General features: G+C 37.9%; 2 protein-coding genes across 3 annotated transcripts; both read right to left on the reverse strand.

Moving 5' to 3' along the window:
- Positions 1 to 130: 130 nt before the first annotated feature.
- LOC103481400 (uncharacterized) lies at positions 131 to 8,125 on the reverse strand. Of its 2 annotated transcripts, none has more exons than XM_008436807.1 (9): positions 7,933 to 8,125; positions 4,544 to 7,055; positions 4,396 to 4,429; positions 3,353 to 3,484; positions 2,349 to 2,447; positions 1,846 to 1,941; positions 1,634 to 1,744; positions 603 to 653; positions 131 to 465 (listed from the first exon to the last, which is right to left on the reverse strand). In XM_008436807.1, the coding sequence occupies exons 2-9, from the start codon at positions 6,932 to 6,934 to the stop codon at positions 431 to 433; spliced, it is 2,949 nt and encodes a 982-aa protein (XP_008435029.1). In that variant the 5' UTR covers positions 6,935 to 7,055; positions 7,933 to 8,125; the 3' UTR covers positions 131 to 430. The 2 variants fall into 2 exon arrangements, with proteins under 2 accessions (XP_008435029.1, XP_008435028.1); XM_008436806.2 differs by having other exon boundaries at positions 1,828 to 1,941.
- A 1,035-nt stretch (positions 8,126 to 9,160) lies between these two features.
- LOC103481401 (myb-like protein X) lies at positions 9,161 to 20,028 on the reverse strand. The gene is made up of 6 exons (XM_008436808.2): positions 19,751 to 20,028; positions 11,504 to 16,882; positions 10,386 to 10,581; positions 10,223 to 10,302; positions 9,487 to 9,584; positions 9,161 to 9,393 (listed from the first exon to the last, which is right to left on the reverse strand). Exons 1-6 carry the CDS (start codon positions 19,808 to 19,810, stop codon positions 9,333 to 9,335), a joined length of 5,874 nt encoding a protein of 1,957 aa, XP_008435030.1. The 5' UTR covers positions 19,811 to 20,028; the 3' UTR covers positions 9,161 to 9,332.
- Positions 20,029 to 23,652: the final 3,624 nt, after the last annotated feature.

A 23,652-nucleotide genomic window follows, 5' to 3' on the forward strand; every position in this document is an offset into this window, starting at 1 on the left:
AATAATTCAGACTTAGTTTATAAAATTTCAGTGACAGAAAAATAAATTTGATGTAAATGAAATTTTAAAAAAAATGATTTCTCATTAATCAAAACATTAAAAAAAACAAAATCAAACAAGGACTTTCAAACCTGAAAAAAATGCTCTTTATTTTTTAAATTAGTTTTTAATTTCCATAAATACAAAAAAGTCTGAGTTGGCCTAATTCTGCAAGTATGTATTGTTCTTTCCTCTGAAGTCAATACTTTAGTGTTGATATTACATAGAAGATTGTTTTGAGTATTCAAAAAATTAAGATCACCAGCACAATGTTATAGATCAATATTCAATTTAAGAAGTAAAAGTTGCAGATGCCCACTTCACTTACAAGAAAAAAATGAATACTTTGTAAATCCTTAAACTGTTTAAAAAACAAACATCATGGAAGTCTTCAGTCGTTCAGTGGTATTTTATGCTTGCGAAGCACTGTAGGGAAAAAATAAATAAAGATATATTAACATTTAAAACAAATGAGTAATTAACATTGTTGATTATCAACTTCGAAAAATGTTTTAAATTTCCCACAGGGTTAATATAAAATACAGAGTAAAATGACATGTTACCTTCCTTTAGCCTTTCCACTTCTTGTGACAAAAGCTCACATTTGACACAACCTGTAGTCAAGAGAAAGTAGACAAAATAAAAAATGTTTTTCTGTCAGAAAATTCCTCACATTAATGAAGTCGGAGTAGTGATTTAGTAGAGGATGCTGACAATTACATTTTTAGAAAAATTCAGTTTCCACACATTCTTAAAATTAGTTACATTTTCCAGAATCAACTTTTCAGAGTTCTCAGTATGTTGTAGCAGACACATGATCAATATCCAATAGATGATAGGTCTGATAGAATATTCAATCATTTTGCTGAACTTCAATCCAGAACCGCAAAGCGTTCTGGGAGATGTAGGCAGAGGAAAGGCTTTAGCTGCTCAACCTCTGACAGCTAGCTAAGCAAGGTTGGTGGGTCAACCGACTCACTCACCCTCTGGTTACCTAGCAACTCACTCACTCTTTGGTTACCTAGCAACAACCTAGGTAACCAGGTTACATTCTGCACTATTAAAAATAAAAGGAGCAGAATGAAAACTGTTGATAGAAAAAAATGCTAAAGCATTTAGCATTAATTCTGATATTTAAAACAAAAAAACCCTTAACAATAATTATCAAATATCAACAGACCCGTTACAGTCCTGCTCGTAATTTTAACTCATTTTGTTCGCCATTGGGGAACAAAATGAGAAATCTTATGAACTTGCTCTTGTTTTTAGCTCATATCTTAATAGCTAATAATTTTACTCAATTAAACAAATAACTTGTATTATTACTGTGTTTGTGAGGTTTTTTTTATTTCAGGTTTTTTTTGTAAATGAGATCTTAGTTTGACAACCTGTGTGTATAAAAGTGAAATAAAACAAAAATATCTGGTTTTATTGTACAGTATTTGCTTCACCATCACCAGGTGACATCAAGAAACCTAAAATGAAATCCAAACTGAAATGGTCACATTCATTCTTCATATGGTCAACATGGAGTGAACATGTGACAATCAGGAGTTATCCATAAATAAATGAAATTATATTATGCTCTTCTTACCTTGGCTTTGCGGTTTGCCATTGTTAGCTCTGGGATTGGCTGCTGCCCGTTTTAAGCCCTTCCCCCTGCTGACGACGTCATATGATGCTGCTGTTTTAGCAGCTACAGCATCTGAAAGTTGGATAAGAGAAATGGCTCAGATTGTTAAATCTACTCTGTTGCTGCTTATTATGCATCAGAACCAAGTTACCGACCAGTTCTGGAGGATTTACCAGGGGCAGAACTGTGGCCGGCTGTTGGCTGTTTCCCTGGTTTTAACCCGCTGGCGGCGGCGCCGACGGATACGGGAGCTTCAGTTGTGCTGGCATCTAAAAGGATTAGTGAGAATAACTTTTACTCAGCTTCAGTTCTTCAGTGAAAATGTGGAAATTAATTCCCCTAAAAAGTCTAATCAAGATTTGTGAATAAAAAAATTTTTTTTTCTTTATTTTTGCAGTTTCTTTGCACCAAAAATATGGAACAAACTTCTGGAAAATTGTAAAACAGGCGAAACACTGAGTTCCTTTAAATCAAGACTGAAACAGTCAGAATAAATGTTACTTATTATTGTGTTGACAAACTACATCAATGCACTTTAAAAATAGGAATAACCTTTTATTTGTTAAAGATGATGCAACACATTTTTATCTAAATTTGTGTAAACACCAAGTGTGACACTTTTACACAACATTTGCATAAATATCACCACGTGCTGCAGCTTTACTTCCATATTTACCCGTTTTCCTCCTCGTTGACACAGGCAAAGCGTCTCCTTTAGCCACAGGATGCCTCTTACCTGGTGCCATCTTGACAGAGATGGCACCAGAGTTAGAAGCTAAATGAAGAATAAACAGACTAATTAGACAGGAAACAAACTGCAACAGTGAGTTCTCAGTGTTTCATATGCATTCAGAGGGCTGGCTGGAACGATTAATCGCTAATTGGAGTCTAAACCTCCCATAAAAAGCTAATAGCTAAAAAAAAAAAACATATTCAGAGCAGTAATTAAGCCAAAAGGGCAAAAAATATAAATACATTTTGCATAAAGGTGTAAAAACAGCCGTTTGTCAAAATTCTTTACCCAAAACTCATCAGGTTGGATTGTTTTAGCTTCATCTGGATTAAATTAAAACTAAACTAAAAGGAGCGCTTTATTTCATTACATTTTAGGCAATAAATGTCTATTTTCTTACTAAAAAAATAATGTAATTATTTATTTCCATTTTTAATGTACTTCTAATATTGTATAAAAAAAAGCTTAAGAGGTTAAATGAAAAATGTTTATCAGATTGTCAGAATAATGGATAGCATAATCAGTTTCTAAAATAATAATATTTATAACCTCTGCAACTAACATTATGAAAACCAATTTTTGTAAATTTAGAATGGAAGTTGGTATATGGGTTAAATATAAAATATCTTAAAAAAAAGAAGCAAAAACATTAAAAAAACAACTAATGAGAGTCTTTAGTTCTGATTTATTTTCACATTAGTTCACTTGGTGATAACAGTTAATCAAATCAGGAGAAAATGGTCCAATTCTGATAAACTTATCAACTGGTGCATCAGTGTAAAAAAAAAAACAAAAAAACTGCAAGCAAATAAAACAAAGGCATTAAAATCCTTATAAGTCTAAAGCTCGATTAGAAAAGCCGCAGGTTTCTTTACCTGCCGTCAGTCTGCTGGGTGTTTGAGTTTTAAGCAAAGTGAAGCATGCAGCTTGACCAGGTGTGAACAAACCTGCAGGTCCGCTTGGTTTCTCTGTGCTTGAGCAGGGAGCAGCTCTCAGGCTCAGTGCAGCCCTCGGCAAGCCAACGGGAATGCCGCTCACCTGAGGTCTCTGCAAGCCAGAGGGGGGCGGCAGCTTGGAGGCTGCAAATGGAGCAGAGGAACATTTTCAAAAATGTGCAATTTTTTGCACATTTGGTCACATTAAACCCAAAAACATCTGTGTATTTTATTGGAAAGTTATGGACTGAGACACCGTGGAGTATAATTGTAAAGGAGAACGAAGACAGTGCTTTCTACGTTACATTTTTAAATAGCAATCCTCAACATGTAGTGCATATTTATATTCAAATAAAATATGGTGCAACTATTACCTTTAGAGAGCCAGAAATTAGTAAAAAAAATAGTAAATAATTTTAAATAGTTTAAATAATGTAATTTCAAAGTCCTCTTTGAAAAGTAGCAGCATTAATCGCAGTTTGTTTTCTTCCTCAAGTGGCTTGTGGATCTAATTAGCATCATACCTAAATTTACACTGATGGCATCTGTCACAATAAGCAATTAATTAATTGCTTGATGACTTAAAATGAGCTTGATAATTTCCATGCTAATGATAAATATTTTTTGAAGGGCAATTTTGTTTACACAGACATCATAATCCATTTAAGGTTTTGGTTGTGTGTGTGTTTTTTAATGTCATTTTTATTCATTGTTTTTGGTTGTTGTATTTTATTTGTGGCATTTAAAATGTCTTCCAGTTCCAGTGTGAAGTGTTCCGCACGAAATAAAAGTTTACTAGTCTTTCAGAGGGCAAACTTACATCATTTTACTTAAAAATGGTCTCAGAACTATATTTTGGCTTATCGCAATAATATCTGGGACAATTTATCATCCAGCAAAATCTGTTAGGGCAATGACAGACCGCTTTAGAAAACAATGTATTACTATAAATGTATAAGAATAGGGGGGGTAACAGCAAATGCAAACCAGATGTTGGTTCAATAAAATATTTCAATCTGCAGAAGAATTTCTGAAAACCAAGCATCACTGCTCACCTAAAGATCGCAGGTTGTACGAACTTGAGTTTTTCTGGAATACAAAGGATCACAGACATATAAAGATACAGCTGTAAAGTTGAGTAAAATGATCAAATAAAAAGCAACGCAATTGTTTTATAAACTCAGCAGCACCCAATGTTTTTACCTCCTGTTCCTTTGGAGCAGCAGAACTTTTCGCAGCCTCCCCATCGGGTCTCTGTAGTTTCACCGGCAGGCCTGTTGCCGCCGCTGGTGGATTACATTTCAACAACTCTGAGGCTATTTTGGAGGCAGGTTGAGGGATTTTAGCTGTGGGCTGCTTGAAGAATGTTTTACGATCACCAATGATGTTTGACGGTTTGATGGTGTTTGATGGCTTTATAGGCGTTTTCCCATAAAGTTTTTTCTGCACCGTTAGGATGTGGCCAGCCCCTCTCTTTGTCTCAGAAGCCTGTTTAATGTTTAACAGTTTAATGCCCACCATTGGTGTAGAACTCGCCACGCACTGAGGTCTTAAATCCAAACTCTCATCAAAATCGGAAAGACCTGATTGTGAAAGATATATGGATACATTGGCTGGCTGTAGAGGAGCTTCAAATGCCATGTTTGGGCTTCCATCCTTCTTGGTTTCTGGTTCTGCAGCTTCATTTGTCATGTTTGGGCTTCCATCCTTCTTGGTTTCTGGTTCTGCAGCTTCATTTGTTTGGAGTTTTGACGAGTTGTTTTCAGAACAGCCATCTTTAAGGGTAATTGTTGCATTTCTTGCTTTGGAAGTGGAGGAGCTGCCCAATCTGCTTTGATGACTGTCGTTTGAGCTCATTTCTGCCAAAGTGATTGTGTCGTTTAGTTGTGAGGGAAGCTTATAATCAAATGTCCCGTTCCGGTGACCAAGTGGAGCAGGAGTTTTCTCTAAGGCGGAACTGATCTGGAGTTTAGATTTTTGAAGAACATCTCCATCAACAGTGACATTCTGAGCTACGGCGAAGGTGGTTTCCTTGTCGTCTGAGCTGCTCTGATGCACAACAAAGGAAGCTTCAGTTTTAGAGTCGACAGAAGTTTGCTGATCTCCAGTTTCCTTGACATCTTTTGCCTTGCTTACGTTGGTTGGTAGAAGATCTAGAGTCTCGTTCTTGACGAAGGAAACAGTCTGCATAGAGGGTTGCTCAACGGCAAACGTGCCGTTTGCAGACACGTCTGGTTTCAGGGTTTGTTGTGACTCTTTGTTGGTTGACTTGGTGTCACAGCAGGTTGGCAGCTCTTCAGGTTTTTTGGGGGGTTCAGATTCCAAGTCAGGGGTGAATTTGTCCATGTCAAAAGACAAGTGTGCAGTCTGCACAGACGTGTCACAGCCGGGGGTTTTTTCTGGAGTAATGTTAATAGCTTGGATACAGTGTGTGTCTGAACTCTGATATATCTCTAGTTTTTGTCCACCGGTCTCCAATTCTGGGCTCCGTTGCGACTCCTTTGTGACCATCTCAGCCTCTATGCAATCAGAGTTTCCTCTCGGTTCAGGACAAACCTCATGGGTTGATCTTTCTATGCCAGAGGAAGAGATGTCGACAGTCGTAGAGGCATCACAAGAGGAGCATAGATCATGAGTAATATTGATAACTTGAGTGCCATTGTCTGGATTTTGAGATTTCTCCACTTTTTGTTGACCGGACTCAAATGAAGACTTGCTGTTTTCCAAAGTAACATCCTGACTTGCCTCCAAGGCTGACTTAATTGAGTTTTGCCTTGAACTCTGGGCAGAGTTTCTGCTCGTGCTGGAGACTTCCTCAATTGTGATTGTGTCCGATTTCTCTGTCATAATTTGATCATTATGATCAGAAGTCGCTCTGACATCTTCCATGTCCATGAAGGACATGTGTCCAACTGGAGAGTCCCGCGTAACTTCAAGGAGACTTATGTCTTGTAAATAGTTATTAAAAATCCCTTGGAATGAAGGCGCGCTCTGAAAAGATTCATCCACCTTTGTACAAAAGCTATTTTGATTATCTGAAGTTATTGTCTTTTTACCATAAAGCTGAGGAGTTGCATGTTGTCTTTCAGGAAAGACTGAATCATTCATTGTCGGGTGCATCATTGAATCCGAGGTAATATTGAACAGAGTAACTTCTGGCAAGCATTCATCGTTGATCATAGAGAAATCCTCACCATTCTTTTGTGTCCTTGAGTCTTCGGTTGATTTTTGACAGTTTGCAGCATGAAAACTAGAAGGAACAGCAAGATTAGGACTGTTTCGAAGTTTAAAAGGTTCTGGAGATGCGCCTTTATTCCGGATATTTAGGTTTTTAAAGACTGGGCTTAAAGAATACTGGACACCTGACAGCACCGACTTTGCCTGGAAATCACTGCTTTTATTTTTTAAAGCAGGAGTGGAAGAAACAAAAGCATTCACACCATCTTCTTGCAACTGTAAGGTGAAATTCTCAGTGTTTTCTAGTTTTGAAGAGTCATCAGCTTTAGGATCTCTAGGTGGAACATTTTCACGGCATTCATCAGCCTGTGGATCCTCTGTGATGTATGAGGCTTGAGGTGTTGTGGTATTAGCCATGAGAGTAACTCCTTTGTTTTGCTTTGAGGAAGACAAACAGGACTTTCCTCTTCTAAAAAAAAAATAAAATACTAGAGAGGCTTTAAGCACAAAGTTCTCTCACAGTCTTAAAGCAGGCTCTCTGTGGAAGAAAAGAAAATGATTTTTTTTTTTAAAAAAAACATCAATTGTATTCCCAGTTTCTAACATACATATAATCCCACCATTCCGTTTACATTAATTTTTTACAACATTATGGTTTCCTAATATTTTTGAAACACTGAGAACAAACAAAATGATGATTATTCATAGAAAACTGGCTGAGATACTCATCTTAGCCACAAAAAATAAGCAAGTGTTGTTGGTATCAGATTTTTAACCATCAGTGGAGAAAGCCATGGAAAAGTTTAACCACCTGAAGGGGTCATATTATGTTGTGGGTGTGGCGTGAATACCAAACTTTAAAAGTTGTGGCTAAACCAGTTGACCAGCTTATCCACATCCACTACATAAAACTTTATGGGCTGAAAAAATACAACTCGGGTCAAAGAGAAGAAAAAAGGGGGACAATTGATACTAACTTTGTCTGTCAGATGGTAAAATATGTAACTAAACTAAACATGGAGAAAACATTTCAGACGCTTTCTAAAAATAGCGAAGAAAATATATTATGTTTAACATATCATCACTTGCACGTGTTCACTTGATAAAAATGTGGTGTGACAAAAAGTGTACTTATTACCTTAATAAATAGAATCAGTAGCGGACCTAGAGGAACAACACTACAGTTTTAAACTGATGACCAAATTGTGCCGTTAACCTCTCCCTTCTTCCAGAGTCAGTAAACTTAATGAAGACGGACTCAAACGTTTGAAAATAGGCAAATAAGTTTATAAAAGTATTACTGCTTAACTGTTGCTAAAACCCTGAAAAGTAACTGAACGTACACATTTAAAGGCTGTTGCTAATACGCAGTACCTGTGGCAATTTCAAAGAAAAATTCGCTTAAGAAAGCTTACCTTGGAGAAGACACATCTATTTTATGTTTCAGGAGGTATTTTAACAGACGATCTTTAGTTTTAGTTCAAAAGCATAAACTTTAAGCCACCGTGATTTCGGACAAAATGCCAAAATCCATAAAAAACAACACAAGCGTTGAAACGCCAGTCTAGTTTAAAAGTATCAGTTTCCTGATTGGAAAGTAATACCAGCCAATCACAGCCCGGTGCTTCTTCTTCGTGACTCTTATCAGAGCACTTTATCGCCATCTACCGCTTGAACAGGTTTATAAAAGAGGAGCTCAGAAAATAACCGACAGTTTTTGTAACAGTTTTTTTTTATGTATTAAAAATACATATATAAAACAGTCATGGCTGACCTTGACAAATGACGACATAAAAATGCCCAGACAGAAACTAATAAAATATAAAAGAGTGAATTCTGAACAACCCCAGTCATTTCAGTTAAACGGCGCAGCCATATTGTGAGTGGCATTTTGTTGTAAAACAACAAGAGTTGAGCAGTGTCAAGACCTTACTCGGGTAAGAGTCGCACTACTTCAACATATTTTAACTTACTACCTTGAAATGTATACATTTAATATAATATTCAAGTAAGAGTGAAAATGTTTTTGGTAAAAAGTCTGCACAAGTACTGAGTAACTCTCCATAACTTCTGATTCAATATTGCACAATAACATAATCAGACAGACAAAAAAATTAAATGTTATGTTTGTCTCACTTTCACATAAACCGTAGGTGAGTCTCTGAATAAATATGGTTAAAGTTACTTTTGTTATTCAGTAAAATTACTCACAGTAGGTTGAGCATCGAGAAATGTAACTTAAGTAAGCGTTGTGATACTTCATAATATTTCTAGAGTAAAAGTAAAAATTACAGTATAGTAAAACTACTCCTAAAATGATTTTTTCCTTGAACAATTTTGTTTTAAGAATTAGCACAATTTCTATTTATTTACTTATCTTTATTTCTTATTCTGTAAAAAAAAGATCAGTCCTTTACTGTTACTACTACTTAAGAGTTATAATAATAATAATAATAATAATAATAATAATAATAATAATAATAATAATAATAATAATAATAATAATAATAATAATAATAATAATAATAATGGTTAACCCTCTCTACATAAAGGTGTGTGTTAGACCAGCAGAGTCAGAATTTGTACAGAATAAAAAGGAGGATCAGACAGTGTCATCATGGCCTCATGTGGCCAAATCTTGCGTGAAGAAACAACAACTCTGTTTTTGGTTTTGCTTTATTATAAATGCTAAATATAAAAAAAAAAGTACATAGCATAAAAATCTCATCAATGCTTTTAGTTAGATAAAAGACAAAAACAGAGCAATGTTTATAATATAGTGAGCTATTCACAGAACGCATTCAAATGATTGTTTTCACTCTTTGGGAGTTTTCTTCAGCTTGGTCTTGAGTTCAGACATGAGTGGATTTCCAAATCTGTGGAGACATATAAAAGAAAGAGAATTCATGATCTTTTGCTGAAAACAGCAAAGTTTAGGGTTTCGGAACATTTTGTTGCTTCGGCTTTACCCTGGTTGTCCGGGTGGCATCCATTTGGGTCTCTTTGGTTCTTCATCCTTTTTGGCAGCATCACTTTTCTTTTCCTCTTCCTTTTTCTCCTCAGATTCCTTTAGATTAAGAGTAAAATCACATTTAGCTTTCCCCGACATAAAGATAAATAGCGATGTATGAATTAATGTAGGACTGAAGTGATTAATCTGATTAATCAATCGCAGAAATAATTATCAACGAATTGATTCATTAGTTAATCACTAATTGGAATATAATTTGTTGAGGTTACAACACAGTCAGATCAGTAATTAATACAGAACTGTAGAAAAATATATGCATTTTACATGCAAGTCCCCAAAAAACTGTACACTGAAGAAATAATTATGACCAGAAAGAATTATGACCATTGGAAAAAAATCTGACTTTTCCTCAAAATCTTGATTTTATTCTCAGAATTCTGACTTTAATTTCAAAATTTAGTCTTCTGAGAAAATAATCCAAAATCTGAGAAAAAGTCAAAATGCTTTTATTTTTTTCAGTGGTCCTAATCCTCTTCCTTAGCATTTGCATTTTACGCATTAAAATATTTGAATACCCAATTGAATCATTTAATTTTTTTCATTTATTTGCATCTTTTACTGTATTGTTAATAATGCATTAAAAATATTGAAGTGGTTAAATGAAAAATCTGAAATTTTTAATCTGATTAACTGACAGAATAATCGACTAAAGAATCATTAGATTATTGCGATACCTGTGATTGTGTTTCTGGGTTGTCTTCGTGTCTTGGGGGCCGTTGTGTTTTCTTTAAAACAGGAAAACCTGCTCCAATCCCTGAATTCAAACATAAATACATAAATAACTTTTTTTTAAATGTTGAAAACAGGGACTGATATGCTGCAGAGAATCAAACCTACCAGGCAGTTTGATCCCGATCCCCAAGCCGCCTAGAGGCAAACCCACAGGAACTTTACCAGGCACCGGCAGGGGCGGGGTTGGATCCACAGACGGCTTATGGATTAAGGAGCGGGGGTCTGTCGGGGGCCGAACACGAGGGTTTTTCACCGCAATGCGAGACTTTTGCACTGCAAAATCAAGCATGGCGGCATCAACCTGCAAATAAAAAAATCATCTCATTCTATAGCTTATCTGCACACTGCAAAAAATTAAAAACTTACCAAGTATTTTTAGTCTGTGTTCTAGTGTAAATATCTAAGCACACTTGAATTAAGACAAAATTAACTTACAAGTAATTTTTCAGCAACCTATGGGAGCTTGATTTAAGTCAATAATTCCTTAATACTGATAAAAAAAAGTTCTAATTCCACTGGGAGATTATTTCACTTATAAAATGGGGGAAAATGTTTTCTAATAAGTGAAATAATCTGCCAGAGAAACTAGAACTGCTTTTAAAAAAAATCAACATTAAGAAATCATTAGCTCAAAACAAGTTCCTGTATATCGGTAAAAAGTTATTTTCAAGTTAATTTTGTCTTATTTCAAGCGTACTAAGATATTTGCACTAGAAACTAGACCAAAGCATCTGGTAGGACTTTATGTTTTTGCAGTGTAATTAAAAAATTAAAGATGATTAGTTGGTACACTGCAAAATCACAAATCTTACAAAGTTTTTTTGTCTAGTTTCTAGTGCAAATATTTTAATAGACTTGAATTAAGACACACCTAACTTGGAAGTAACATTTCAGCAATATACCACAGCTTATTTTAAGTCAATAATTGCTTAATATTAATGAAAATGTTCTAGTTCCGCTGGCAGATTATTTCACTCATAACAAGACATTTTCCCCATGTGCTAAGTGAAATAACACATGGATGAAGACTAGCACTTTTTCGTCCATGTTAAGGGATTATTAGCTAAAAACAACTTCCTGTGTTTTGCTGACAAGTTTTATCTTAATTCAAATGTATGAAGGTGTTTGTACCAGAAACTAGACCAAAACTGCTTGGTAAGATTCAGTGTTTTTGCAGTGAACTTCAGAGAACTGATATTGCTTTGGTTTGTCTGAAACAATACCTCGCTCCAATCTTCTTCCAGCTCAGTCCCGCTTGGGTCTGGAAATGATTCGCTGAGATCTTCTGAAGGTTTTTCCTCTGGTGCAACCAGGGAGAAATTTCTCTTCTCAGGTTCATCCTGAGGTTCACCTCCAGAAGGTGATTCAGTCAAAACACTTTCCTCCTCTAACAGAGGAGAGATCTGGACTTCACTGGAGATGTCGGACTCTGTTGCTTCTGTCAGTGACGTAACATCTGCTTCTTCATCGTCTCCACTCACTGCGTCTGTCTCTGGTTTAGTTCCATCCTGCTTCTCTTCAGCTGTGCCTCCTTCCTGATTCAGATGTTTTGGTTCTGGGGATGAAACTCCTGAATCGGGGCAGGATCCGATCTCACCGGATGCTCCCTCCGCTATCGGGTAAGGCTGAAGAGTTTCAACCATTTCTTCGATCAATGCAGATTCAGAGTTAGACGTAAGAACTTCACAGATGTCTTCTGAATTGTCATTTTTGTCGGGAAGTAATCCGGTGTCTCCTGATTTAATTATCTGAGTATGACTGAAAGTCTGGTCCAAAAACCCAGAGTCCAGTGTGGTCAAGGAAGTTTCTGTTTCTTCTGAAATTGCCTCCATCACTCCCTCTTTCTTCTCCTCTGACGATGTTTCGCCTGGTTCCTCTGTAAGTCGGTCTTCTTTAATCCCACCAGTGTCCTTTGACATCACTGTCTCGATCCATAAATCAAGGATTTCTTCATCAATCCCATCCTGTTGTTCTTCAGCTGTATCTTCTGAGTGTTTCTTTGTTTCTTGCGGCTCATTTGTAATTTCACCAAGGGTCGTCTCAGATTCATCAGCTGTTTCTGTGTCTGTCGTTATCTGACGCTGCGATAAGGCTGATTGTCCTGTGATCAGATCAGATGCTGTCCCCACTAACTGAAGAGTCGTGATCTCATTTAAATCCAGGACTTCGTCTTGTTCTTCAGTGTCAAACCTCACCGGCCGAAATTCAGTGGCACTTTCATCAAATAGTTTAGGCTCGGTCTCACGGTCATCCTCCAATCTAAAAGCTTGTACAAGTTCTGGACCAAGACTTATCTGTGTCATCTTCCCTTCTTCACTCTTGGGGGATTCAGGAGTTTCATCTGCAGATTCAACTCCTTCATCGGCTGCTACAGCGTCTCTTTTCTCACAGACATCTTGGGGCAGCCTGTTTGTTTCCCTTTCAGCCGTTTTGCCCTCATCCTCCAGTTCAGTCTCAAATTCCTCGTCTGATTGTTTGATCTCCGTCTTCATTGAAGTATCCAGTAACTCGACCTTTTCTTCCTCTGAAAAATGATCTAATTCCAGATTTATGTTGTCGCTTTTCGGCTTCTCTGTATCTTCTGCAAATTGAAGCGTTCCAACCTGCAACTCCTTCTTGCTTTCCTCTGTGCTGCCTTCTCTTATCAGTAAATATTCACCTCCTCCTGCTTCGCTGCTTTTAAATACCTCCACCTCTTCTGGTAAGTGAATGGTCTGAATTTCCTCTGAATTTCCCCCCTCGAAGAACCTTTGTGTGGTATTTTCATCTGACTCGAGTTCATTGTTGTGCTCAGGAACTGCCTCTGGAGTTTCCTCGCACGCCTTGGTGTTGAGCTCGTGAGACAGGCCAGCCTGGCCTTCAATTACCCCCGAGGGAACGTTGCTAAAGCCAATGTTTATTTCCCGTTCAGACTCGCCTCCAGCTTTTACAGTAACTGGAGCGGTTGTGCAAACTCTTTTCATGCAGATCTCTTTGTCGGAAAGCCTCTCCTCAACATCTGATGAAATTTCCTCCAAAGTAATTTCTTTCTCTGTGTGCATACTGGTGACATCGTCCTCTTTAAATGTAAACTCAGTTTTTTCCTCTTCGATTGTCCTTCTGTTCTTGTCCTCTTCCAGCTTCTCATCTGTTGTCTGATTCAGATCTTCAGTCATCTGGACGTTGAGGTCAGTTAGCTCATCTTTGCAGACAAGGAGAAAAGTTTCTACTTTAGTTTTCTCATCTGAGAAGTTCAGCTGTGATGCATCTTCACTGAGGTTTGCACCTCCCAGCATTGCTGCAGAAGCTTTATTGTCCCTTTCTTCTTCTGTCTTTTCATTGCCGCCCTCTGCCTCCTTTGTTGGGGTGCTTTCTTGCATCTTGCTTTCCTCCTCAGAGTCTTCTTCAGCTCCTTCTTCATCATCTTCTGCAATGTCCGCCAAGGTTTCCGACACTTTCCAACGATCATCCAGTCTCACATACTCCTCTTCTTCACTTGATTCAATCCCATCTCTCACTCCCTCCTTTAACTGTACATGTCCGGATCCAACAGTTGTTTCCTCTTTGTTGTTTCCAGGCGCCTCACTCTTTTTCTCAAAGTCTTTTTCACTTTCCTCTCCATCATCTTCCTGGATTTCACTTCTCTCTTCCTCCAAGTCTTCTTTGGCTTCATCATTGGATTGGTCGCTGTCTGTTTGGTCGAACTGCTCCTCTCCTGTGTCTTCATCAGCCTCGCTGCTTGTGGCACTTTGGGTTAAAATATTTTCCTCTTGTCTGACATCTTCAACTTCTCTGCTGCTCTTATCCTGCTCTTCCTCTTCACATGTGACAGACTCTTCATCCTCAACCCCCTCATCCTCAACCACACCAGACAACTCTTTGCAAACAAGGTGTTGAGTTTCCACTTGTTCTGTTCTCTCTGCTGAGTTTTCATTTTCAGATTTCAGCTGTGATGCGTCTTCACAGATGTTAGCGTCTCCTAGCAAGACTGCACCAGCCTCATCTTCTTTTTGCTCTTCTCTCTCTTCTTTCACGATGTGTTGTTTTTCCTCAAAGTCTTCATCTCGATTGTCTTCCTCTATTTCACCTCTCTCTTCCTGAAAGTCTTCTTTGTTTTCAACCCTTTCTATTTCTTCACAAGTGTCCAACTTTTGGATCTCGGTTTTCTCTAGTCCAAGTTGGTGTGTTGTCGTGTCTTCAGTGATCAGCTGATCTGCAGAGTCGTTTCCTATTTGGCTAAACTGTTCCTCTTCTGTGCTCTGATCAATCTCGTTGCTTGTGACACTTTGGGTGGAAATATTTTCCTCTTCATTTGTCCTTCTGCTCTTATCTTGTTCTGACTCTTCTGTTGTCTGTTGCTTTGCAGCTGTATTCAGATCTTTTTCAAAAACAGTCATCTGGACGTTCTCAAACTCTTTGCAGACAGGAAGAAGAGTTCCTACATTGTTAGTTTTCTCAAAAGGTAACTGTGATGCATTTTCACAGATGTTAGTAACTCCTAGCATTGCTCTGGCAACCTCATCCTCCCTTTGTTCTCCTGTCTCTCCATCAGTGGTAAACTGTTCTGCCTCACTTTCTTCCTCAAACTCTTCTTCATTTTTTTCTCTACCATCCATCCGGATTTCATTGCTCTCTTCCTCCAACTCTTCTTTAACTTCATCCACTTTTGGGACGTCTTCTTCTCTCTTTATGCTCACAGACTCTTCTCCAACATCTCCATCACCTCTTTTTTCCAGCTCTTCATAATTTGCCTCATTGGCTGTATTTTCTTCTTTCTTTTCAATCACTTCTGTTTCTGCAGAAGTGTGCAACTTTTTCTCTAGTCCAAGTTGATGTTCAGCCATGTTTTCATTTATCAGCTGTTCTGCAGTGTCGTTTCCTTTTAGACTAAACTGTTCCTGATCGTCCTCGCTGCTTGTGACACTTTGGATTAAAACATTTTCCTCTTGTTGGACATCTAGAACTGCTCTGCTACTTTTCCTCTCTACCTCTTCATGTGTTGCAGGCTCTTCCTCCTTAATCCTCTCACTCTCTGCTACACCAGACAACTCTTTGCAGACAAGATGCTGAGCTTCTACTTGTTGCACTCTCTCTTCTGTGTTTTCATTTTCAGATTTCAGCTGTGATGCGTCTTCACAGATGTTAGCATCTCCTAGCATCTCTGCCGCAACCTCACATTCCCTCTGATTTCCTCTCTCTTCCTTTGCAGTGTGTTGTTTTACCTCACTTTCTTCTTTCAAGTCTTCTTCTTCATTTTCTTCTAGTATTTCATCTCTCTCTTCCTCCAGGTCTTCTTTGTTTTCAGCCTCATCTCTTTCTGCAGAAGTGTGCAACTTTTTCTCCAGTTCCAGTTGATGTTCAGTCATGTTTTCATTGATCAGTGGCTCTGCAGAGTCGTTTCCTTTTAGATCCTGTTCTTCCTCGCTGCTTGTGACACTTTGGGCTAAAACATTTTCCTCTTGTGGGACATCTTCGTCTGCTCTGCTACTCTTCCTCTCCTCTGACTCTTCATGTGTTGCAGACTTACGATCCTCTTCCTCCTCAACCCTCTCATCTTCTGCCACACTTGACAACTCTTTGCAGACAAGAGTTTCCACTTGTTGTGTTTGCTCTGCTGAGTTTTCATTTTCAGCTGAGAGATTCTTGCCTTCTGCCATCTCATAATCAAGATCTGCTGATATTTCTTCCACGCTCACATCTTCCTCTGCAGTTTGCATAATGGTGACCAGCACATCTTCTTCTGTAATTGTAAACTCGGTCGTGTCTGGTTCTGTTTTTTGCACATATTTGCTGCCACTTTGAGTTAAAATGTCTTCGGCCGGCCGGCCGCTCTTGTCCTGTTCTGACTCTTCTGCCGTTGCAGCTTCTTCAGCGACTTTCATCTGGACGTTGTCATCCCCTGGTAACTGTCTAAGCTGAGTTTCTACGTCTTTAGTTTTCTCATCTGAGAGGTTTTTGTTACCAGAGTCCAGCTGAGATGCATCTTCACTGATGTTTGCATCTCCTAGAATCGCTGCAGAAGCTTTGTTGACCTTTTGATGTCCTGTCTTTTCATTGCTTTCCTCCCCTGAGTTTTCTTCAGCTTCTTCCTCAATGTCCGCCAAGGTTTCCACCACTTTCCGATGATCACCCGATCTTGCTTCTTTTGAATCCATGTCCTCAATCACTCCATCCTTCACCCATACATGTCCAGATCCACCAGTTGCACGCTGTCCATCATTTTCAGGAGCCAGACTTTCCTCACAAGTGTCACATTTCTCGATCTCAGTTTTCTCTTGACTGCCTTGATGTGCCTTTGCACTTTTAGTGACCAGCAGCTCTGCAAACTCATTTCCTGTTTGACGGCGCTGTTCCTCTATTAGGTCCTCTTTGTTCTCATGATCTTCTTCTTTGGGCTTCAAGTCGATGTCTGCAGCGCAGCGCTCCCATGCAACAACCGGCGAAGACAAGCTAACAAGAGAAACAGTAGAAAGAGACGGTTCCTCGCCGACTTCTACCCCTCTGGCGTCGTCGTCTTTCTGGCTACGGTCAGCAGGCTCGCCGTCGACTCCAGGTTCATCTGAGTCGACGGCTTCAACTGGTTGTGGCCTCAGGAATCTGCTCACAGCTTCACTTATGTAACACTGGGGAAGAGATGGGAAAGTGTTATTCATCTTAATGAGTGTGTTGTGCACAATCTGATGCCGAAGAGAGAGAGAGACATAAGAAGGCACTTAGTTCCACTTGTACACTAACAGTGTAAGAGGCTATTTACACAATAGCGTCCCTGCTGCTTTGCAGGCTGATTGCTAAAGGCCCTTTCCTGTTTTAGAACAACAATACCTTGTCACACAAACCAAGGTTCATTAGTGAGTCTGAAAGAAGTGGCCTTCGCTGATTACTGATTAAATAACAGATCTCACTTATGTAAGATTAAGGGTGTGTTGTTAAATACGTGGATATTAACGATATGTGCAAAACATGACAACGTTTTACAGTACTGTGAAAAAGTCATTTCCTATGTCCTTATGATTTGCTCGCAAACAAACAGGTATTTTTGTAATCTTCTACTTTCTAAAGATGTTTCAAAGAAATGTCGTCTGTTAAGCCACTTTGCTCTGAACCTAAGGATCATTTATGCATCATAAGGCTCTTAGGGTGATTTTACACCTGGTAGTCTGGCAAACCTTTACACCTGGTAGTCTGGTTTGATTCAGGACCAAAACTGCATTGTCCATTTGTGAATACAGTTATGAAAAACACAAATAGTTAACATAAAGCTATTTATGTTAATAGCTAAAAGAGAAATGCAGTGAACTGCAGGTACTCAGGCGGTCAACCAGGCTATGTAACCAACTCAGAGAAAAGCTTTACCATTCTTAACTACAAACAACAATAAATGTCCTAATTAACATTTTTATTGTTGTAATCATAAATATAGTAGATAACTTCAGAAGCAAGAGAAATAATTTCTGCATTTCAGTTGAAAACAAACCAACTGGATTATTTTTATGCCTTTTTGTTTAAAACCTTTTGCATAAATGCCACTAAATAGTGGTAAATTTTATTCAAAGTTAGCATACTGTCAGTCATATTGTAGTGTAAGAAATCTGCCTATGATAACTCAGTTTAATTGGTAATAAAATGGCATTTTAGCAAAAAGAACTAGTAGCTAAAACTTGACAGTGAACATAAGTAGGTTTACAAAAGAGATATTTAAATATCTGAGGTCTTGTGTTCAGTGGCGCCACCAAGTGAGGTCGGGGTGCAATTACTGTAAATTGGATGCCCCACCTCCAATCAGTCTGCATCCTGTTTATGAGTATAATTCAGAAGAAAAGAAGGCTAGTGCATGACGTTCAGAAATATTTTAAGGCCTACTAGTATATTTTTCTGTCCTTCATCAGCTCACTCTGTTCTGTTTATGACTTTGCAGCCACTGCAAAGTCATAATCGGAAATTAGGAGTGGTCTGAAATATTTTAGACATGACCCTGATGCATACCTTGAGTTTTCAGCCATTTCATCCCAACATGCTTCATTAAGTCAGTTAATTGACTTCAGAAACAAATATATTCACATAAATGTATGTACTTATATGAATTATAAGCTGATAGTGAGTCCAGAGTTAAACCTTTGTTAAAGAAACATATATTGTCTTGCTTTTCTTCTCTTTCTGACTGTATCAAGAGTTTTGTCTTGTGTATGGGAGCAAATTCCTGCCATGTGTTGGAAAAAAAAGAAGAAGAATTTTTTTACCTCTTACTTATAAGACATACATTTCATTAGAATTGGATAAGTCAATATCATGAGGAAGTATGTAAAAACTGCAGGCTATGAGATTATTAAGTATGGATGTGACAAAATCCATAACTATTGAAACTCCATGGACTGCTGCTAAAGTAGCTAATTATTATGAGTCCTGGATATAAAGGAGAAGGATATTAGATTGAAACTCAATTCTATGTTTGAGTCTTATGTTGAAGTGAGAAAGGAAGTACTTCTTGTATTGCTGCATTGTTTTGACACATTTTTGACTTTAGATACTACTGATCAAACCAGAACTGGTTAACACTTATCAGACATTCATAAGAATATAGTTTTATTCAACTTAAAGCTGTATCTTTTCATTAGAATAAATTACAAGATATTATCTCAGCTGAAATAATTCAGTGATTATCATGAGACATCAAATTATACACTTTTTCCCCATCATGGTGGCAGAAATGGGCTTCCATAGAGTGTATCCCACTATACTTTATTGCCATAGGCTACAATTTTATCACATTGCAGCATTATTTAAAGCTGCAGTATTTAACTGTTATTCCACAAACAGTTTTTTACATATTTGTTAATATTAGACAGATAATCTGTGAAAAGATCGACCTTCCTCCAGGAGCTGCTACCCTTTGAAGAAATGCACAGCTCCCGTTCAAAAACAACCAATCAGAGACAGGAGGAGGGGCTTAATGTTCTCCCTGCTAAATGTGCTAATGACAGAGAAACAATTGACCTTTACAGAAAAACCGTTTATCCTCCGTCATCAGTGGCTATGCTAACTAACCTGACCATTCACAATATGCTATGCTAGCTGTGGTAAACCCCGCCTCCTGGCTCTGATTGGTTGTTTATAGTTAACATAAGCATAACATACTGTCACGACAGTGACTTTTTCAATAAATATGGAAATATATAAATATACATTTATATTACATTTATATTTTATCATAATGTTTAAACAGAGCCGATGTGTTCAAGCAGAGCAAATAATTTTAATAAATAGTAAACTAATAAAGAAGATAAAAGAAAAAAGCGGAGAAACGTGACCGATGCAAGTTAAAGACCAAATATAGATGAATAGAGGAGGGAGGAGCAGAAAACAGGGGACATGTTTGTGTGTAATGTGTGTGAGAAACATCTAAACAGGAAGAAACTATTAAAACATTAATGCTCATGTCGCAACTTTGAACTTTACCATCAAATCTGTATAAAGTTAACATGATATTTGCTCACCCAGACTGAGATCAGCGTCCTCTCCACCCGTTGAAACGGACCGTCGGGGTCCGGCTCCATCTTTGCGCCTCCTTCCTTGTTTAACTCTTGACCATTTGAAGCAGAGAAACAGAAAAGCGCATGAGTTTATCCTGAAGCTTCATCAGAAAGCTGTTTCCAGATGGTCCTGCGTCCTGCAGGTGGACTCCTCTCTCTCCTGGCGTTTGTCCGGCGCTGTGATCAGGAAGAGGCTGATCCCAGCTGAGCGCCGCGTCTAGCCGATGCGCTGCAGTTTGCGGATGTAAACAGCGCTACTTTTGACACATCAGACCACTAAAATGCATGTGATGAGTTGCTGAGCTGCAGTGAGAAATGCAATTTTAAAATAACTTTGAGTATGCCGAGTCATGGTAAACTTCACCAGTGCATGAATTGATCTGCACTTTTCCCCCCAGCGATACATGCTTATTTATTTTTTCATTTTTGCACGTTTAGGCTCAGTAAGCAGCATGGGAAGACGTTTGTAGAAGTTAGGAATTGGAGAAGTTCCTCAAGGTGATAAAATTAGACTGCACAGGGTTTATCAGCGGCAGTTTGATCTACAGCACATTTCATCTGCTTCTACTTCTGTTTCTGTCACTACATGAAGAGAAGTGACAGAAACAGAAGTTACAAATCAGAGCCGTGAAAAGGTCGTTGCCCCCTTACAGATTTCTGCTGTTTTGAATTTATTGTTGCTGCTTAAAGTTTCAGATCTGGAGAAAATGTCAGTATTAGACAAAAAAAAAAAACAAAAAAAAAAAACAACAACAACATAAAAACGACCTGAGTAAATTTAAAATTAAGTTTTCAAATTATACACAGCAAAAAACACAACTCTGGCAGATTACTTCACATGTACTGGGAAAAATGTCTTGCTATAAGTGAAATAATTTGTCAGTGTAACTACAATTTCATCAATATCAAGGAATTATTGCCTTGAAACAAGCTCCTATCTTGCTGAAAACTTACTTGTAAGTTAGTTTTGTTTTATTTTAGGTCTATTAAGATGTTTACACTAAAAACTAAACCAACAATACTTGGTTAGATTTGTGCTTTTTACAGTGTAATCTCATTTGTGAAGTGAAAAGTTACCCTAACCAACCTGGCAGTGACGTCTATATGGTATGAGACAGATAATCTGAAAAAAATCGAGCTCCTCTGCCTTCTCCCAGTGCTAACTAAACAACCAAACCAGAGCCAGGAGGCGGGTCTTAGCGCTGTCAATCACCTTCCAGCGCTGCTTCTTCCTTTCTGTGACTTTCCCAGTTGCTCTCTGCTACAAACAGCCCGTCATGAATACAGCGTCTCAGCGTTCATGTTGCGTTTGAAGACGGCTTGGAAAAGCAGGTTACGACGTGTTAACAACGATTAAACAGTTTTAACTGCCGAAAAAAGTGACAGAGGACACAAATATGGGAAGTGCAAAAGCCCCTACTGATTAAATTAATATAGGAATAACAGAGAGTTGGCCATTCTAAGGTAAAAACAACAACAGTTTCCAGTCCAGGGCTGACTCTGTGGGCGGATAATGCCCCCCCAAAGTCCACCATTGTGTCCCCCAATGTCCTCCAATGCCCCCAATGACCCTCAATGCCCGCCCATGGCCTGATCTTACATCACTGTGGAGGAAATTTGATCATTTTCTTCCCAGCATTGCTTTAATTGAGGGTTTTTTGTTTTGCTTTTTTTTAAAATAAATGGCCTGTTTAAAGTCACACAGCAGTACCTCAATTGGATTTAGGTATTTACCTTGACTAGGACACTCCAAAACTTTAATTTCTTGTTTGAAGAAAGAGATACTGGTGTGTTTTTTTCTCACTGGTTTGAATTTCTGTACCATAAAAGATTGCTTTTCTAGATCTTTTATCTACTTTCTGTTGTCAGACAGGTTCTACTGAAGTGATTTCAGCATTTTTTATTTACTCGGGTCATTTTAAACTGACATCAACATTTATTTGATGATCTGAAATGTGTAAGAACCGAAAACAGCTGACCAGCAGCATAACAGAGTCTGATAACATGAAATAGGTCTGGAGGCTTCAGCAAATCAGCAGCTGAGAAGAGCTAGAGAGAAAAGCTGTTAGTGGTTTCTTTCTGCGTATAGCTGTGGCCGGCTGAAACCTCTGGTAGCGTGGCCTGCTTCCAGTAAAGTGAGGCTGACTGTGTGATTATTTCTGCTGCATCTCTGCTGATTTGCTTGAGAATAAGCTTTATTTTCCATATTTCCAAAATTTAAACCTAAAATATTCCTAAACAACTCGTTTATTTTTCCTTTCTTGTAACAAAAGGAATAAATTATTTGAAGCCTTTTTTCAGCTAACTGTCTGGTAGTGCACAGCAACAGGTGGAGGAGGGCAGGTGCATTACTCAGTGTTTCATACAGACATGAAAAACTGAAAAAGACAGAATTATCCAAAAATATAACTGGTTTGATCCCATTGTGTTTTATCCATTACTGTTTTGTTGCTGTTTCATCTGTTTAAACTGTAACATAATCTTCTGCATTAAATCAATACATTTTTGATTGATTGGATAAAAAGTGCAGCTAACATCTGAGCATCACTTCCTGTCGTTCTAATGAGCACTTAACAGTCAGAGTGCCCAGATCGATGCCATGCATATGGCTCTACTTCAACTTTGTCTTCTTTTTTTTTTTAATACTGTATACATACATACTTATTTATAAAAAAGTATCTGCAACGTTTTACACTTTGCTTTTTCAAATCAATCATGGTAAAATATAAAAAAATTCTGTATGTATGTAATCTCAGATATGCCTCACTGAGATTAAAAATATTTTTCAAGAGAGACAAAATACAGACAATAACAAAAAACTACAAATATCAAAACCCAATTAAAATACAAAACATATAATAAAGGAAGAAAAATAACAAAAGTAAAAAATACTTACATTTTTGGAATTTTTTTTTTTACAAAAATGAAATCTTCTATTTGCAACATGACATTAAATGAAAATATTTGAAGCTGCAGTATTGGAATTTTTATGTACTTATTTATTACAGCTGTCACCATGTTGTGACAGTTTAATGTGACACAGATAATCTGTGAATGAATCCGTCTCCTCCGATCGCTACCATTGCCTTCTGAAGAAAAGCACAGCTCCCAGTCAGAAACAACCAATCAGAACCAGGAAGAGGGTCTTAGCGCTGTCAATCATGTTTGTTTATGCGCTGCTAAATCCGCTAATGGTGGAGAAACAACTTATAGTTCCAGGAAAACTGTTTATCCGCCGTCAACGATGGCTATGCTAACCAGCGTTAGCATTCCTGGCAGGGAGAAGCTGTAGTGTAGAGAGAGAGGTATACACTGACGGCACTAAGACCCTCCTCCTCGCTCTGATTGGTTGTTCCTGACTGAGCGGTGTATTTCTGTAGTTGTTGCTCAGAGATGGCAGAAGAGCTCCATTTTTTTTTCAAAGATTATCTGATTTATCCAATCAATCAATAATTACAGACCAGAAGGGCGTGAATATTTACTCACTTAATTCATGTTACATATTTTAATTATTATTTTTGTAGAAATTAGCTTTCTTTTTGGGAAAAAGTAAAATTTTGTTGATCCTAATTAATTTGTAAAAGCAATGAAGAAACAGTAAAACATCCAAGGTGTTGAATACTTAGTGAAGTCAAAATGGAACAGAAATGAAGGGGTTAATATTTATGCTACACGTCTTTAACTGTCATTAATTTTCACTTTACTTTAAAGGGTTTTTCTTGTCAAAAAAGTCACATTTAATTAATCACGACTGATCTGTAAAAGCAGTTTTTGCAGGTTTGCAGGTTTTTGCAGCTTCAGTGAGAAAGAAAAAGAAATTCCTTGTTCGTGACCCAAACTTGGCAAACGGATCTGATTCTGGTTAA

The sequence above is a fragment of the Poecilia reticulata genome, linkage group LG19 (genome assembly GCF_000633615.1).
Source record: "Poecilia reticulata strain Guanapo linkage group LG19, Guppy_female_1.0+MT, whole genome shotgun sequence".
Lineage (NCBI taxonomy): Eukaryota > Metazoa > Chordata > Actinopteri > Cyprinodontiformes > Poeciliidae > Poecilia > Poecilia reticulata.

Bases quoted from the DNA above. Each gene is read 5' to 3' on its own strand.
- LOC103481400 (XM_008436806.2), bottom strand. From the start codon at position 6,934: ATGGCTAATACCACAACACCTCAAGCCTCATACATCACAGAGGATCCA. The intron at 3,485-4,395 runs GTGAGCAGTGAT...CTCCATTTGCAG, and splicing joins GTACAACCTGCGATCTTTAG to CCTCCAAGCTGCCGCCCCCC. The intron at 1,942-2,348 runs GTAAATATGGAA...TAATCCTTTTAG, and splicing joins GTCAACGAGGAGGAAAACGG to ATGCCAGCACAACTGAAGCT.
- LOC103481401 (XM_008436808.2), bottom strand. From the start codon at position 19,810: ATGGAGCCGGACCCCGACGGTCCGTTTCAACGGGTGGAGAGGACGCTG. The intron at 16,883-19,750 runs GTGAGCAAATAT...TCTCTTCCCCAG, and splicing joins GGACGCTGATCTCAGTCTGG to TGTTACATAAGTGAAGCTGT. The intron at 9,585-10,222 runs GTATCGCAATAA...CTTAATCTAAAG, and splicing joins ACCCAGAAACACAATCACAG to GAATCTGAGGAGAAAAAGGA.